Raw genomic sequence first — 16,929 nt, 5'->3', positions numbered from 1 at the left:
CCGGGCACAGTAAAAAAAAAAAAAAAAAGAGTTTATCTACAGTGCTCAGTCTAGTCTCAAACTCCTGGGCTCAAGTTATCCTCCTGCCTCCTCCTGCTTCCCAAAGGTTTGAGATTACAGGTATGAGGCGCCATGTCTGGCTTTGCAAGGTCTTGAGTGCTGAGCTGAGGGACTTTGTCCTGGGAGGATTGGAGAGCCCTGGGAGGCTGTGAGGAGGAAAGTTGCAGGGTCAGCTCTGACTGAGAACCAGACACAATTCCAGGTCGTAGTAGAGGCAGCTCAGAGAAGGCACTTAGCACAGTGTGTGTGACAGAGAGAGTTGGAGGTGAAGTGAGGGGTCTCAGGGCATTCTGTTTTTTCTTTTTTGGAGATGGTGTCTGGCTCTGTCGCCCAGGCTGGAGTGCAGTGGCGCTGTGCTCACTGCAACCTCCGCCTCCCAGGTTCTAATAGTCCTCATGCCCCAGCCTCCCCAGTAGCTGGGATTACAGGCTCATGCCACCACGCCCAGCTAATTTTATTTTTTCTTTTTTTGAGATGGAGTCTCACTTTGTCACCCAGGCTGGAGTGCAGTGGCGCAATCTCAGCTCACTGCAATCTCTGCCTCCTGGGTTCAAGCGATTCCCCTGCCTCAGCCTCCCAGGTAGCTGGGACTACAGGCACATGCCACTACACCTGGCTAGTTTTTTGTATTTAGTAGAGACAGGGTTTTACCATGTTGGACACGACGGTCTCAATCTCCTGACCTTGTGACCTGCCCACCTCAGCCTCCCAAAGTGCTGGGATTGCAGGCGTGAGCCACCGGTCCCAACCCCAGCTAATTTTTTTTATTGTTTCCAGAGACAGGGATTTGCCATCTTGCCCACGTGGGTCTCAAACTCCTGGGCTCATGTGATCCTCCCACCTCAGCATCCCAAAGTGCTGGGATTACAGGCATGAGTCACTACACCTGGCCCTAAACATGTGATTTGTTGAATAATGGGACATGCAGCAGCAGAGGTGGGCAGGGCTTCGAATGCCAGGCTGAGGGGCTGGGACCTGTCCTTCTTGGAGACTCTGAGGAGCTGGGGGACTATAAGCAGGGAAGGGACGGTATAAGACTGGGGCAGGGCTGGGCATGGTGGCTCACACCTGTAATCCCAGAACTTTTGGAGGCTGAGGCGGGCGGATCACCTGAGGTCAGGAGTTCGAGCCCAGCCTGGCCAACATGGTGAAACTCTGTCTCTACTAAAAATACAAAAATTAGCTGGGTGTGGTGGCAGGCGCCTGTAATCCCAGCTACTGTACTCGGGAGGCTGAGGCAGGAGAATCTCTTGAACCCGGGAGGCGCAGGTTGCAGTGAGCCCAGGTCGTGTCACTGCACTCCAGCCTGAGGACAGGAGTGAGACTTTGTCTCAAAAAAAGACTGGGGCATGAGAAAGCTTGTAAGAAACTGTCAGAGAAGATAGAGAGCAGGCCTAGGCCACCCGGCATGCCCCCTTCGGGCCCCCAGGCGGACCAGGGTCTCCTCTCCCCTCAGAGCGGGAAGCTGAGCCGAGAACTGGACTTCGTCAGCCACCACGTCCGCACCAAGCTGGATGAGCTCAAGCGACAGGAGGTGTCGCGGCTGCGGATGCTGCTCAAGGCCAAGATGGACGCCCAGCAGGAGCCCAGTGAGCAGGGGCAGGGCGGGAGGGGCAGGCAGGGAGGGGTGGGGGGGTGTCCTCGCTCCCAGCCTCCGGGTGGTGGTGTGCTAGGCAGGCGAGGCCTCCCTCCCTGCTGTGAAATGTGCATGGGAGATTGCCGCAGTGTTCCTCCTGGCATGACTTGATACTAACACTGCAATGTTGTTTGTTTATATTCTGCTTCCATTTGTTGTTTTTATTTTTTAATTATTTATTTATTTTTTACAGACGGGGTTTCACCATATTGGTCAGGCTGGTCTCAAACTCCTGACCTCAGGTGATCCGCCCGCCTCAGCCTCCCAAAAGTGCTGGGATTACAGGCGTGAGCCACCACACCCAGCTTGTTGTTTTTAAAAATTCTTATATGGCTCATGCCTGTAATCTCAGCACTTTGGGAGGCTGAGGCGGGCGGAACACCTGAGCTCAGGAGTTTTAGACCAGCCTGACCAACATGGCAAAACCTCATTCCTACTAAAAATACATCGTAATAGTAAATAATAAAAGTCATTATCATGGCCAGGTGCAGTGGCTCATGCCTCTAATCCCAGCACTTTGGGAGGCCGAGGCGGGCAGATCACCTGAGGTCAGGAGTTTGAGACCAGCCTGATCCACATGGCAAAACCCCATCTCTACTAGGAATACAAAATTAGCTGGGTGTGGTGGCGCGTGCCTGTAATCCCAGCTACTCGGGAGGCCGAGGTGGGAGAATCGCTTGAAACCAGGAGGCGTAGGTTGCAGTGAGCCAAGACTGTGCCATTGCACTGCAGCCTGGGAGACACTGTCTCCAAAAAAAAAAATCATTATGGCCAGGCACAGTGGCTCATGCCTGTAATCCCAACACTGTGGGAAGCCAAGGCGGGTGGATCACTTGAGGTCCAGCATTCAAGACCGGCCTGGCCAACATGGTGAAAGCCTGTCTCTACCGAAAACATAAAAATTAGCCAGGTGTGGTGGCCACGCCTGTAATCCCAACTACTTGTGTGGCTGAGGCAGGAGAATTGCTTAAGCCCAGGAGGTAGTGGTTATAGTGAGCTGAGATCATGCCACTGCACTCCAGCCTGGGCAATAGAGCAAGACTCTGTCTCAAAAAAAAAGTCACTATCATAATTCATAATTAGCCAGACTCGGGGACTCGGGCTGATAGTCCCAGCTACCTGTGAGGCTGAGGCAGGATGATCCCTTGAGCCGTATCAGCCCGGCCCCACCCTTTCCCTGTGCACCCTGGCCCTCTTGTATCAGCATTGTTAGAAATTGCTGGAGGGCAGCCTCGAGACCTTTGCCTGTTCACCCCGCTGTCCTGTGACATTCCTTCTCGGGGCTCTTTGCCTGGTCCGTGGAGCTTCCGTCTCGGCTGGAGTATCACCTCCTCAGCGAGCCCCCCGACCCCCCGCCCCAGCCGTCCTGCGTGAAGGAGCCTCCATTTATTTGTGTCCTTGGTATTCTTTTGTCCACCCCTTGGTCACTTATTCTGTCTCTCCAGACTGGGTCCTCAAGAGGCAGAAGGCTTTGGTTTTTATTGTTGTTGTTTTTGAGATGGAGCTTCACTCTGTCACCCAGGCTGGAGTGCAGTGGCGCAATCTCAACTCACTGCAACCTCCGCCTCCTGGGTTCAAGCGATTCTCCTGCCTCAGCCTCCCGAGTAGCTGGGACTACAGGCATCTGCCACCCCACCTGGTTAATTTTTATATTTTTAGTAGAGACAGAGTGTCACCGTGTTGGCCAGGCTGGTCTTGAACTCCTGACCTCAGGTGATCTGCCTGTCTTGGCGTCCCAAAGTGCTGGGATTACAGGCATGAGCCACCACACCCGGACTTCAAGAGGCAGGATTCTGTCACCATCTGATTCCTGCTGTGACCACAGCACCCAGCACTGGGTCAGCCTGGAGTAGCGGCTCAACACACATTCCTGGCACAAATAATGAATTTGAGATTCAGCCTGTACATGTGTCCTGCACGCCTATTGCACTTCTGGGCTCAGCCAGGGTTAGAGATGTGTCCACTGCAGCCTGGGTCTCCCAGATTCTAGCTCTGTGTGTGTGTGTGTGGTCTTTCCTCCCACCTGACCAAGGGCCGCTTGAGGGCGGGGCTGGGCTGATTCATTCTGGGTCCAGCATGGCACAGCGCAGGCCTGGGTCCCCAGAGGCCAGGGGAGACGTGTGCAGTGAATAAGTGGGTGTTGACAGCGTATGTGCTGTCCCTTCCTGCCTGGAAACGCTACCCCTTCCTGACCGCTCGGAAAATCCCATACGAGCCAGGCTGCATGTGTTTGCTGAGGCCACTGTAGCCAAGTCCCCCAGGCCCGGTGCTTCAACAATAGAACTTGCCTGGCTCAGGGACTGCAGGCCAGAGTCCAGGCCAAGGAGTTGGCAGCGCTGGGTGAGAGAGGGTCTGCTCCAGGCCCCACTCCTTGGCTTACAGACGGCTGTCTTCTCCCTCTGTCTTCACACCATCTTCCCTCTCTGTATGCCTGGCCCACATTTCTCCTTTTATTGTAATTTTTGGTTTATAAATTATTATTATTATTTATTTGGGTGTATTTTTTGAGAAGGAGTTTCGCTCTTGTCTCCCAGGCTGGAGTGCAGTGCCGGGATCTCAGCTCACTGCAACCTCTGCTTTCCGGGTTCAAGTGATTCTCCTGCCTCGGCCTCCCGAGTAGCTGGGATTACAAGCATGGTCTTGTTTTGTGTTTTTGGTAGAGATGGAGGTCCCCCACGTTAGTCAGGTTGGTCTCGAACTCCTGACCTCAGGTGATCTACCTGTCTTGGCCCCTCAAAGTGCTGGGATTATAGGTGTGAGCCACCACACCCGGCCCATTATTTTTTTTGAAATACGGTTTCACTTCCATCACCCAGGCTGTAGTGCAGTGGCACGATCTCAGATCACTGCAACCTCCGCCTCACAGGCTCAAATGATTCTCCTGCCTCAGCCTCCCGAGTAGCTGGGACTACAGGCACACGCCACTGCATGTAGCTAATTTCTGTATTTTTTGTAGAAATGGGGTTGCGCCATGTTGTCCAGGCTGGTCTCAAATGCCTGAGCTCAAGCGATCCTCCCATCTCAGCCTCCCAAAGTGCCGGGATTACAGGCATGAGCCGCTGCGCCCGGCCATAAATTTCTCCTTTTTATAACGACATCAGTCATGTTGGATTACGGCCCACAGTAAAGTAACGAAGTAACGACCTCATCTTTTTTTTTTTTTAGATGGAGTCTCACTTTATCGCCAGGTTGGAGTGCAGTGGCACGATCTCGGCTCACTGCAACCTCCGCCTCCCAGGTTCAAGTGATTCTCCTGCCTCAGCCTCCCAAGTAGCTGGGACTAAAGGCCTGCGTGAAGGAGGCCATACCCAGCTAATTTTTGCATTTTTAGTAGAGATGGGTTTTCCCTATGTTGGGCAGGATGGTCTTGATCTCTTCACCTCCTGATCTGCCCGCCTCGGCCTCCCAAAGTGCTGGGATTACAGGCATGAGCCACTGACCTCACGAGCCACTGACGGCACAATGATCTCATCTTAACCTGATTCCCTCTGCAAAGGCCTAGTCTCCAAATCAGGTCACATTTTGAGGTAATGGGGCTTAGGATTTCAACATAGGAAGTTAGGAGCACACAATGTAACCCCTAAGACTGGTTGATGCTTTACCAAAAATTCTGGAGTTTGTTTTTTTTTTTTTGAGATGGAGTTTCGCTCTTGTTACCCAGGCTGGAGTGCAATGGCGCGATCTCGGCTCACCGCAACCTCCGCCTCCTGGGTTCAGGCAATTCTCCTGCCTCAGCCTCCTGAGTAGCTGGGATTACAGGCACGCGCCACCATGCCCAGCTAATTTTTTGTATTTTTAGTAGAGACGGGGTTTCACCATGTTGACCAGGATGGTCTCGATCTCTTGACCTCGTGATCCACCTGCCTCGGCCTCCCAAAGTGCTGGGATTACAGGGTTGAGCCACCGCGCCTGGCTTTTGTTTGTTTTTTTTAAAGAGTGGTTGTGGCTGGCCGGGTGGCTTGCGCCTGTAATCCCAGCACTTTGGGAGGTGTAGATCACCTGAGGTCAGAAGTTCAAGAACAGCCTGGCCAACATGGTGAAACCCCATCTCTACTGAAAATACAAAAATTAGCCAGGTGTGATAGCACACACCTGTAGTCCCAGCTATTCAGGGGATTGAGGCAGGAGGATTGCTTAAGCCCGGGAGGTGGAGGTTGCAGTAGGCTGAGATCGCACCACTGCTCTCCAGCCTGGGTGATGAGAGTGAAATCCTGTCCCCCAAAAAAGAAAAAGAAGAAGGAAAAAAAAAGGAAATGGTGGCGGGTCATGGTTTCGGGTATCCAATGACCAGTTCCCATCCTTGCTCCGCCACTTGCTAGCTGGTAGCTTAGACAAGCCACAATCCCTCAAGGGGACTTAGTGTTACCATTCATAAAATAGGGATAATCATAGACCCATGCTGTCAGGTTTTTATGGAAAGTAAATAAATTAATACAATTAAAGTGTTTAGGGCATGGCCTGGCATACAGTAAGTATGCAGTACATGTTAGTTTTTATTATAAGCATCAGAGTCAGTCGTGGGATCACCTCCTCCAGGAAGCCCTCCTTGATTGCCCCAGGCTCAACCTGTCTTCTGGGCTTCCCTAGTGCCCTCTGTGACTTCTTTACAGCACGTCTGGCCCAAGATGGGGGTTTTGAAAGAACACTCCCTGAGGTTTGGACTCTTCCCTGTCTTCCAGATGTACAGGTGGATCACCTGAATCTCCTGAAGCAGTTTGAACACCTGGACCCTCAGAACCAGCATACATTCGAGGCCCGTGACCTGGAGCTGCTGATTCAGACGGTAATGGGAGTGGGTCCAGAGGCAGAGGATTGAGGGAAACTTTGCAGAAAGGGAGAAAGAGACAGTGTCTTGGATGTGAGCCGGCTTGCCGGGCCCGCTAGTGGTCTCTGAAGTTGGAGGCTGGCAAGAGGCTAGGTGGGTTTTTTGTTGTTGTTAAGACAGAGTCTCACTGTGTGTCCCAGGATGGAGTGCAGTAGCAGGATCTTGGCTCACTGCAACCTCCAACTCTAGGTTCAAGTGATTCTCCTGCCTCAGCCTCCCGAGTAGCTGGAATTATAAGCACGTGCCACCACACGTGGCTAATTTTTGTATCTTTAGTAGAAACAGGGTTTTACCATGTTGGAGGTTTGACTCAGGAGGCTGAGGCAGGAGAATCGCTTGAACCTGGGAGGCAGAGGTTGCAGTGGGCCGAGATCACGCCGCTGTACTCCAGCCTGGACGACAGAATGAGACTCTGTCTCAAAAAATAAAAAGGGGTGGGGGGACACATCAGGAAAGAGACATAGGACAGTTAGAGGTTGGGGCTGCCCCTGCCAGGTTCAGGGCCAAGGGCCTGCCATTTCCAGGCGGGAATCGGGGGCAGGGCATAGCGGGGAGAGGGCAGTGACCCTGTGCCTTTCCCCAGGCCACCCGGGACCTTGCCCAGTATGACGCAGCCCATCATGAAGAGTTCAAGCGCTATGAGATGCTTAAGGAACACGAGAGACGGCGTTATCTGGAGTCACTGGGAGAGGAGCAGAGAAAGGAGGCAGAGAGGAAGCTGGAAGAGCAACAGCGCCGGCACCGCGAGCACCCCAAAGTCAACGTGCCTGTGAGGACCCCCATTTGTGCCAACTTTACCACATCCAGCTCAAACCCAAGACAAGAAAGCGGTTGAAGAACTACAACTCCCAGAAGCCATAGAGGCAAAAACTCCCTGTTATTGTACCCTGCTGCCCCAGGGGCTGCTGGGAGTTGTAGTTTTCTTAGTTTTCTTGCTTGAGCGAGATGATTGGTTTGTTGGATGGGGGTAACGGGATATTTGGTTTTATCCCGTGGCATCCAGACTTCTTGCTCATGAGCTCCTTGCTCTCCCCTCCACAGGGCAGCCAAGCCCAGTTGAAGGAGGTGTGGGAGGAGCTGGATGGACTGGACCCCAACAGGTTTAACCCCAAGACCTTCTTCATTCTGCATGGTAAGGTGGGGAGGGAGTTCCAGAGCCAGGATGAACCCTGAGACTCTGACCCTTCTGGGACCTGAATGCTAAGAGGGGTGTGTCTGTCCCAGGAGGGCTCAGTCAGGCTGAGAGAGCTGAGCCTCGGCCTCTCCCTGCTGTAAGGCTATGATCTGCATAGAAGGGTTGGGCCACTTTTCTTGCAAACACCAGATTTCAGGGTTCTACGGACCACCTGGTGTCCACTGTCTGAGCAAACCAGGCTTGGCTAGGCCTGAATTCCCTCCCACAGCAGCCCTGGTCCCCTCTGGGAGCCCTGTTGACAGGAGTGGGCTGTTCCCTAAGAATCGGGCCTCCAGAAGCCTGGAAAGCCTTTTCTCTTTTTCTTCTTTTTCTTTTTTTCTTTTTTTTTTTTTTTTTTTGAGACACAGTTTTGCTCTGTCACCCAGCCTGGAGTGCAGTGGTGCAATCTTGGCTAACTGCAACCTCCGCCTCTCAGTTCAGGCAGATCTCCTACCTCAGCCTCCTGAGTGGCTGGGACTACAGGCACGCACTACCACGCCCAGCTAATTTTTTTGTATTTTTAGTACAGACAGGGTTTCACCATGTTGGCCAGGCTGGTCTTGATCTCTTGCCCTCAAATGATCCGCCTGCCTTAGCCTCCCAAAGTGCTGGGATTACAGGTGTGAGCCACTGCACCCAGCCTTCTTTTTATTTTTTGATAGTCTTGCTCTGTTGCCCAGGCTGGAGTGTAGTGGTGTGATCTTGGCTCACTGCAACCCCTACCCTCCACCTCCCTGGATCAAATAATTCTCCTGCCTCAGCCTCCCGAGTAACTGGGATTACAGGCATGCACCACCATGCCTGGCTAATTTTTGTATTTTTTTTTTTTTTTTCTTTTTTTTTTTATTCGGAGGTTTCTCTTTTGTTACCCAGGCTGGAGTGCAATGGCGCGATCTCGGCTCACCGCAACCTCCGCCTCCTGGGTTCAGGCAATTCTCCTGCCTCAGCCTCCTGAGTAGCTGGGATTACAGGCACGCGCCACCATGCCCAGCTAATTTTTTGTATTTTTAGTAGAGACGGGGTTTCACCATGTTGACCAGGATGGTTTCGATCTCTTGACCTCGTGATCCACCCGCCTCGGCCTCCCTAAGTACTGGGATTACAGGCTTGAGCCACCGCGCCCGGCCAATTTTTGTATTTTTAGTAGAGGTGGGTTTTCACCATATTGGCCAGGCTCATCTAAAACTCCCAACCTCATGTGATCTGTCCGACTTGGCCTCCCAAAGTGCTGGGATCACAGGCGTGAGCCACCATGCCCAGCAGAAAGCCCTTTCTCTATGGTGGATCAAAGGCACACATCCCTCAGTCTGTCTCTTCCTGTCTGGAAACGTGATCTGGGTCTGCCAAGACCCCTCAGGTATGCCCAGCACCCTGTCCCAGAATCTGCAGCCTGTCAGAAGAGCTTAGCAAGGCCTAACTCATTCATTCAGTAAATCTTCACTAAGCTCTCTCTAAGGACCAAGCTTTCTGAAGACCTTGTGGATACAACTGTCAATAAAAGAAAGTACCTCCCCTCAGGGCAAGTGATCAGGCACACAGATCATACCATACTGTACTAACTCCAAGAGACTGTAGAGCATGAGAGGTGCTAGCACTTTACAGAAGCTGCCAATTGAACTAATGTACCATTGAAAATAAGATGCAAGCCGGGCACGGTGGCTCAAGCCTGTAATCCCAGCACTTTGGGAGGCCGAGGCGGGTGGATCACGAGGTCAAGAGATCGAGACCATCCTGGTCAACACGGTGAAACCCTGTCTCTACTAAAGCTACAAAAAATTAGCTGGGCATGGTGGCGCGTGCCTGTAATCCCAGCTGCTCAGGAGACTGAGGCAGGAGAATTGCCTGAACCCAGGAGGCGGAGGTTGTGGTGAGCCGAGATTGCGCCATTGCGCTCCAGCCTGGGTAACGAGCGAAACTCCGTCTCCAAAAAAAAAAAAAAAAAAAAAGAAAATAAGATGCATCCGGGGCTGGGTGCAGTGGCTCACACCTGTCATCTCAGCACTTTGGGAGGCCAAGGTGGAACATTGCTTGAGCCCAGGAGTTCAAGACCAGCCTGGACAACAAAGTGAAACCCAGTCTCTATTAAAAAAAGAGAGAGAGAGAGACGCTGGGTGGGATGGCTCACACCTAGAATCCCAGCACTTTGGAAGGCAGGTGGATCACCTGAGGTCAGGAGTTCAAGACCAGCCTGGCCAACATGGTGAAGCTCCGTCTCTACTAAAAGTAGAAAAATTAGCTGGGTGTGGTGGCAGTCACCTGTCATCCCAGCTACTCGGGAAGTTGAGGCAGGAGAATCGCTTGAACCTGGGAGGCGGAGATTTCAGTGAGCCGAGATCGTGCCATTGTACTCCAGCCTGGGCAACAAGAGCAAAACTCCGTCTCAAAAATAAATAAATAAATAAATAAAAATAAAGATGCATCCCTATTTCAGGGGTGATAAAATAGAAAAAGGTACATCTTAGAATTAGTGAAGGTTCTAGACCGGATGCGGTGGCTCACGCCTATAATCTCAGCACTTTGGGAGGTCGAGGCGGGTGGGTCACCTGAGGCCAGGGATTGGAGACCAGCCTGGCCAACATGGCGAAACCCCATCTCTATTAAAGATACAAAATAAAGTAAATAAAAATACAAAAATTAGCCAAGTGTGGTGGCGCCCACCTATACTCCCAGCTACTTGGGAGGCTGAGGCAGGAGAATCGGCTGAACCCCGGAGGCAGAGGTTGCAGTGAGCCAGGATCACATTGCTGCACTTCAGCCTGGGCGACAGAGCAAGACTGGGATTACAGGCGTGAGCCACTAAGCCCAGCCCCTACATTTTCTTTATGCTTTTTTTTTTTCTTCGACATGGAGTTTAGCTCTTGTTGCCCAGGCTAGAGTGCAATGTTGTGGTCTTGGCTCACTGCAACCTCCACCTCCCGGGTTCCAGCAGTTCTCCTGCCACAGCCTTCCCAGTAGCTGGGATTACAGGCCTGTGGCACCACACATGGCTAATTTTTTGTATTTTTAGAAGACACGGAGTTTCTCCATGTTGGTCAGGCGGGTCTTGAACTCCCAACCTCAGGTGATCCATCCGGCTCAGCCTCCCAAAGTGGTGGGATTATAGGCATGAGCCACCGCATTAGGCCATATTCTTTATTCTTAATTTGAATGTAAACAGTCCATGTAGCTAGTGGCTACCGTGTTGGACAGCGCAGATCCAGAGTTTAGACAGAGGACGGTTCCCCAGGCCTGAGCCCTATGCCACACTAGCATGTCGAAGTCAGGAAGAGGATGGAGCCGGACAAGGAGACAAAGGGGCAGCCAGAGAGGACAGAATCATGTTCTGTAAGCCAAGGGCAGAAAGTCAAGTCAGGTGTAGGTGGAAAATCATCCACTGGATTTGCAAGATCAGGGTTCCCAGCCTCCTCCCCAGGAGCAGGTTGTGTTCATCTGAGGGAGCCGAAGAAGGAGGAGGGCCAGTGGTGAGGACAGTGAGTGTGGCCGACTCAGCCTGGAGCCCTGCAGCTGTGAGTGGTGTATTGGCAGCAGAGGCTCCCCTGGCGCTTGGAGTTGGCACTGGCCTGGTTTTCTGGGAGCCAGAGGTCCCTGATAACCTTGGAGCTGACTCTGTGCCCAGAACATTGGATGCCAGGGCCAGAGAATCCTGCATGACAGTGACCCAAGCATGTTTCTGCAAATCCCACCCCTCATCTGTTCCATTCTCAGCACCCTGCTTGCTAGGCAGTGGCCCTAGCAACGGACCTAGTGGGGTGGGAAAGCCTGAGGGCTACCGTTCCACTGTGGGAGACCCGTAGTTACCTGTCCTCTGATAACAGACTCCACCTCGGCCGAAAATTTCTTCACCTGGGACCTGATGCGCCTCGTCCTCGGTCCCCCAATACCTTGCTATCTTCTTCCCTTCAGATATCAACAGTGATGGTGTCCTGGATGAGCAGGAATTGGAGGCCCTCTTCACCAAGGAGGTGAGCATCTTAGAAGCCTCGGGCACCTGGACGGATGCCCACCCAGACGAGCCACTTGCTGCTTCTTAGCCATCCCTTTAAATCCCCCTGGATGGGAGCTCAGTGAAAACTACAACTCCCATCAGCCCCTGGGGCAAAAATGGCTTCCAGAAATGTTGGCGTGCCCAAAGGACTGCTGGGAGTTGAAGTTGTCGGGTTGTGAGTCTGAGGAGGAAGGGGTAGCCTGGGAATGAACTCGCCTGGGACCACTCAATGCCGGCTGCCTCTCACTTGCCCCTGCAGCTGGAGAAGGTGTACGACCCAAAGAATGAGGAGGACGACATGCGGGAGATGGAGGAGGAGCGACTGCGCATGCGGGAGCACGTGATGAAGAATGTGAGAGGGGGTGCCAGGTGGGGGAGAAGACTGGGCCGCAGCTCTGTCACTCACCCTTATCTGGCTCCCCAGGTGGACACCAACCAGGACCGCCTCGTGACCCTGGAGGAGTTCCTTGCATCCACTCAGAGGAAGGAGTTTGGGGACACCGGGGAGGGCTGGGAGGTGAGGACCTGGGGATACTCGGGGTCCTGAACCTCTAGCCACGACCTTTCTTTCAGAGTCTCAGGCCCCTTCTCTTTCCCTCTGGATCTCCGGCCAGTCTCCTGGGTCACTGTGTCCCCCTCTCTGGGTCTTTGTTGTTTCTTTTCTTTTCTCTTTTTTTTTCTTCCTTCCTTCCTTCCCTCCCTCCCTCCCTCCCTCCCTCCCTCCCTCCTTCCTTCCTTCCTTCCTTCCTTCCTTCTTTCTTTTTTTTTGAGACGGGGTCTTGCTCTGTCTTGTAGGCTGGAGCTCAGTGGTACAATCTTAGCTTACTCCAACCTCCACCTCTTGGATTCAAGCGATCCTCCCACCTCAGCTTCCTGAGTAGCTGAGATTACAGGCATGTGCCACCACATCCAGCTAATTTTTGTATTTTTTTTAGAGATGGGGTTTCGCCATGTTGGCCAGGCTGGTCTCGAACTCCTGACCTCAGCTGATCCTTCTGCCTCAGCCTCCCAAAGTGCTGGGATTACAGGTGTGTGTCACCACGCCCAGCTAATTTTTTTATTTTTTGGTAGAGACAGGGTTTTGCCATGTTGGCCAGGCTGCTCTCAAACTTCTGGACTCAAGCTGTCCACCTGCCTCAGCCTCTCAAAGTGCTGGGACTACCCAGGCTGGAGTGCAGGGGTGTAATCATGGCCCATGACAGCCTCAAAGTCCTATCCTCAAGTGACTCTCGTGCCTGAGCCTCCCTATTAGCTGGGACTATAGGCACATGCCAGCATGCCCAGCTTATCTGAGTCATTCTTTTTATTTATTTACTTCTTGATTTATTTATATTTTTTGAGACAGGGTCTCCTCTGTCACCCAGGCTACAGTGCAGTAGAGTAATCATAGTTCACTGCAGCCTTGAATTCCTGGGCTCAGCCCCAGCTAATCTAGGTCTCTCTTTTATTTATTTATTTATATATATTTTTTCAAGATGCCCAGCTAATTTTCTATAGAGACAGGGTCTCGCTCTGTTGCCCAGGCTGGCCTTGAACTCCTGGCCTCAAGCGATCCTTCCCACCTTGGCCTCCCAAAGTCCTGGGATTATAGGGGTGAGCCACAGTACCTGGCCTTGCCTCTTCGTCTGTATTCCACTCCCACCTCCCACTTGGGCCTCTCTGCCCACGCACTCGGCCCTAGCCTCCCAGCCTCCTCTACACCACCCACATTGGTATAGTCCTCTCCAGTGTGAGTGGCCGAGGTTGGACCTGTGCCCTGATGGTCCCTGTGCCCACCCTGCAGACGGTGGAGATGCACCCTGCCTACACCGAGGAGGAGCTGCGGCGTTTCGAGGAGGAGCTGGCTGCTCGGGAGGCAGAGCTGAACGCCAAGGCCCAGCGCCTCAGCCAGGAGACAGAGGCTCTAGGGCGGTCCCAGGGCCGCCTGGAAGCTCAGAAGAGAGAGCTGCAGCAGGTGACAGCAGGGGAAACTGCTTCCATTTCCATCTGCTGAGCCTCTGGCTACCCTTGTCCATGTCCCCACGGGTGTCTAGAAGCTGGGAAGGCTTGTGGCCACCATGTTAATCACTGGGGGAGTCTCGAGTGTTTGCCCCCATACTGAGTAAGGGCAGATGCTTTCCTTCTCTGACAGCTCTGTGGCTGCCATGTTAGATAAGGGCAGTAAGGCTGTAAGTGACGAGGGAAAGGCCCAGGAGCGGAGGAAGGGCAGACTGAGCCAGGGCTGGGCGAGGGCTTCCCTGTCCCACCGCAGGGCCCATGCCATGATAGGAGGGAGAACTAGATCCTTGACTATCACTAAGCCCGACTGTCAATGAAAGAAAAACAGGCCCATGGAGAAGGGATTGGCCAGTGACCACTTAGCAGGTGGCTGTGAAGTCTCAGTTTGGGGGCTGAAGCCCGAGCACTTGCAATGCCAACATCACACCCTCTTGTCTGTGCGACCCCCACCTCCCGCAGGCCGTACTGCACATGGAGCAGCGGAAACAGCAGCAGCAGCAGCAGCAGCAAGGCCACCAGGCCCCGGCTGCAGACCCCAAGGGGAGGCTCAAGTTCCACCCAGACACAGGTGCGGCCCTGGCCCGGGGAGGAGGGGCTACAGGGCTATAATTCTGGGGTCTGAGGTTGGAGGGGCTGGGGCCTGGACTCCCAGATCTGAGGGAAGAGGGGCTGGGACCTGGACTCCTGGGTCTGAGGGAGGAGGGGCTGGGGGCTGGGACCCATGGATGTGAGGGAGGAGGGGCTGGGCCTCCAGGAGCCTGGGGGAGGCGGAGTTGGGATGTCCTGTGCCACCATTCCCTCCCTCCATTTCCAGACGATGCACCCGTCCCAGCTCCAGCTGGTGACCAGAAGGAGGTGGACACTTCGGAAAAGAAAGTTCCTGAGCAGCCCCCTGAGGCTGAGGTGCCCCAGCCAGATTCCCAGCATCTGTGAGCCTCCAGACCCCAGCCCTCTGGACTCCTGATGCTCCAAGGCGGCTGATGGTGCTGGATGAAGTGGCACAGTCAGCTTCCGTGGGGGCTGGCACCGTGTGGGCCTGCTGGGGGGGGGCGGCGCGGGCTGGCATTTCACGCATCGCTGCTGCCCCGGGTCCACCTGTCTCCACTTTCACAGCCTCTGAGTCTGTGGTCCTTCCCTTCTGTCCTCTGAGGGGCCTGCCTTCTCTCGTGTCCAGTAGGCGCTCTGTGATCAGCTTAACTTAGGGAAGCACCCTCCCCTTCTCATCTGTCCCAAGAGGGTCTGCTCTGAGCCTGCGTTCCTAGGTGGCCCTGGCACCCTGTATGCACACAGCTACTGGAGTCTACTGGAGTCCTGCCTGCTGCTCCGGGCCAAGCTTCTGATTGATTAACAGGGGCATGGGGTGGTCCCTCGAGACCTTCCCCTACCTTTTGTGGGACCAGTGATACCTCTAAGACAGCATCCCCTCTACAGCTGGGTGCCAGAGGTAGGGGATCCTCAGTGTAGCCGGCGAACCGTGATACCAGGAGCCCAGGCCTCCCTGAGCCCCTGGCTTCCAGCCAGTTCATTGCCAGCCTCCTCCTGGACTCCAACCCCTTCCCCACAGCCCCAGAAGGGTCCCAGACCCCACTCCAGGACCTGGTCCCAGCCCCTCAGCCTCATCTGCAGACCCTGGAGGCCGTTCCCGCCCACCTTTCTGGCCCCATGTCACACTGCTCTGCTTCCTGCTCCATGCTCCAGTACCACCTAAATATACCTTCTGGAACAAATGCATGGCCCTGTGCCTGTGTATCTGTACCGGTCCCTCCGAAACCCTGTTACCACGTCACCTGCCAGAGTCCCCACCTTTGAAGAACTGATTCAGCATCACTTCTGTGAGGCCTAGTCCTGGCATCTTTCCGTCTGCCCCGATGTGGCTGCAGCCTTCACCTAGGGCCCCTTCAGCAGCCACAAGGACAGAAAACCCAAACCTGGGATTAAGCTTTCTTTTTTTTTATTTTGAGCCGGAGTCTTGATCAGTCACCAGGCTGGAGTGCAATGGTGCGATCTTGGCTCACTGCAACCTCCACCTTTCCAGCTCAAGTGATTCTCCTGCCTCAGCCTCCCACATAGCTGGGACTACAGATGTTTGCTACCATGCCTAGCTAATTTTTGGTGTGTTTGTTTTGTTTTTGAGACAGAGTCTTGCTCTATTGCCCAGGTTGGAGTGCAGTGGCGCAATCTCGGCTCACTGCAGCCTCTGCCTCCTGGGTTCAAATGATTCTCCTGACTCAGCCTCCTGAGTAGTTGAAATTACAAGCACACTCCACCATGCCCAGCTCATTTTTTGTATTTCTTGTTTTTTTTTTTTTTGAGACGGAGTTTCACTCTTGTTACTCAGGCTGGAGTGCAATGGCACGATCTCGGCTCACCGCAACCTCCGCCTCCTGGGTTCAGGCAATTCTCCTGCCTCAGCCTCCTGAGTAGCTGGGATTACAGGCACGCACCACCAAGCCCAGCTAATTTTTTGTATTTTTAGTAGAGACGGGGTTTCACCATGTTGACCAGGATGGTCTCGATCTCTTGACCTCGTGATCCACCCGCCTCGGCCTCCCAAAGTGCTGGGATTACAGGCTTGAGCCACCGTGCCCGGCCATTTTTTGTATTTCTAGTAGAGACAGGGTTTCGCCATGCTGGCCAGTCTGGTCTCGAACTCCTGACTTCGTGATCCGCCTGCCTTGGCCTCCTAAAGTGCTGGGATTACAGGCACAAACCATTACGCCTGGCAATTTTTGTATTTTTGTTTAGTACAGGTGGGGTTTCACCATATTAGCAAAGCTGGTCTCCAGCTCCTGACCTCTTGATTTGCCCACCTCGGCCTCCCAAAGTACTGGGATTACAGATGTAAGCCTCTGAGCCCAGTCAGATTAAGCAATTTTTAAAAGTGAATTTGTCTGGGTTCCTGTGGCTCACGCCTATAATCGCAACACTTTGAAAGGCCGAGATGGGTAGATCACTTGAGGCCAGGAGTTCAAGACTAGCCTGGTCAACATGGCGAAACCCTATCTACTAAAAAAGATTAGCTGGGCATGGTGGTGGGCATTTGTAATCCAACTACTCTGGAGGCTGAGACAGAAAAATTGCCTGGGAGGTGGAGGTTGCAGTGAGCCAAGATTGTGCCACTGCACTCCAGCTTGGGTGACAGAGCAAGACTCTGTATCAAAGAAAAAGGAGAATTTGCTAGGTATGGTGGCTCCACCTATAATCCCAGCACTTTAGAAGGCAGAGGCAAGAGGATCACTTGAGCCTAGGAG

General features: G+C 53.4%; 1 protein-coding gene across 3 annotated transcripts in view; it reads left to right on the top strand.

Moving 5' to 3' along the window:
* NUCB1 (nucleobindin 1) overlaps positions 1–15,426 on the top strand; it is a 21,960-nt gene extending 6,534 nt beyond the window's left edge. For 2 of the 3 annotated variants that reach the window (XM_032270950.1, XM_032270951.1), the window contains exons 4-12: positions 1,517–1,649; positions 6,376–6,479; positions 7,105–7,290; positions 7,563–7,653; positions 11,599–11,657; positions 11,940–12,197; positions 13,464–13,634; positions 14,138–14,246; positions 14,493–15,426. In XM_032270950.1, coding sequence (XP_032126841.1) covers positions 1,517–1,649; positions 6,376–6,479; positions 7,105–7,290; positions 7,563–7,653; positions 11,599–11,657; positions 11,940–12,197; positions 13,464–13,634; positions 14,138–14,246; positions 14,493–14,611 — 1,230 coding nt within the window. In that variant the 3' untranslated portion in view covers positions 14,612–15,426. The remainder of the gene's footprint in view (positions 1–1,516; positions 1,650–6,375; positions 6,480–7,104; positions 7,291–7,562; positions 7,654–11,598; positions 11,658–11,939; positions 12,198–13,463; positions 13,635–14,137; positions 14,247–14,492) is intronic. The other variant, XM_032270952.1, reaches the window with a different exon arrangement.
* Positions 15,427–16,929: the final 1,503 nt, after the last annotated feature.

This window comes from Sapajus apella, unplaced genomic scaffold, assembly GCF_009761245.1.
Source record: "Sapajus apella isolate SASKATOON/1434 unplaced genomic scaffold, GSC_monkey_1.0 scaffold220, whole genome shotgun sequence".
NCBI lineage: Eukaryota > Metazoa > Chordata > Mammalia > Primates > Cebidae > Sapajus > Sapajus apella.
The sequence above is the reverse complement of the archived record's forward strand: the minus strand, read 5'-3'. Positions and strand labels throughout refer to the sequence as shown.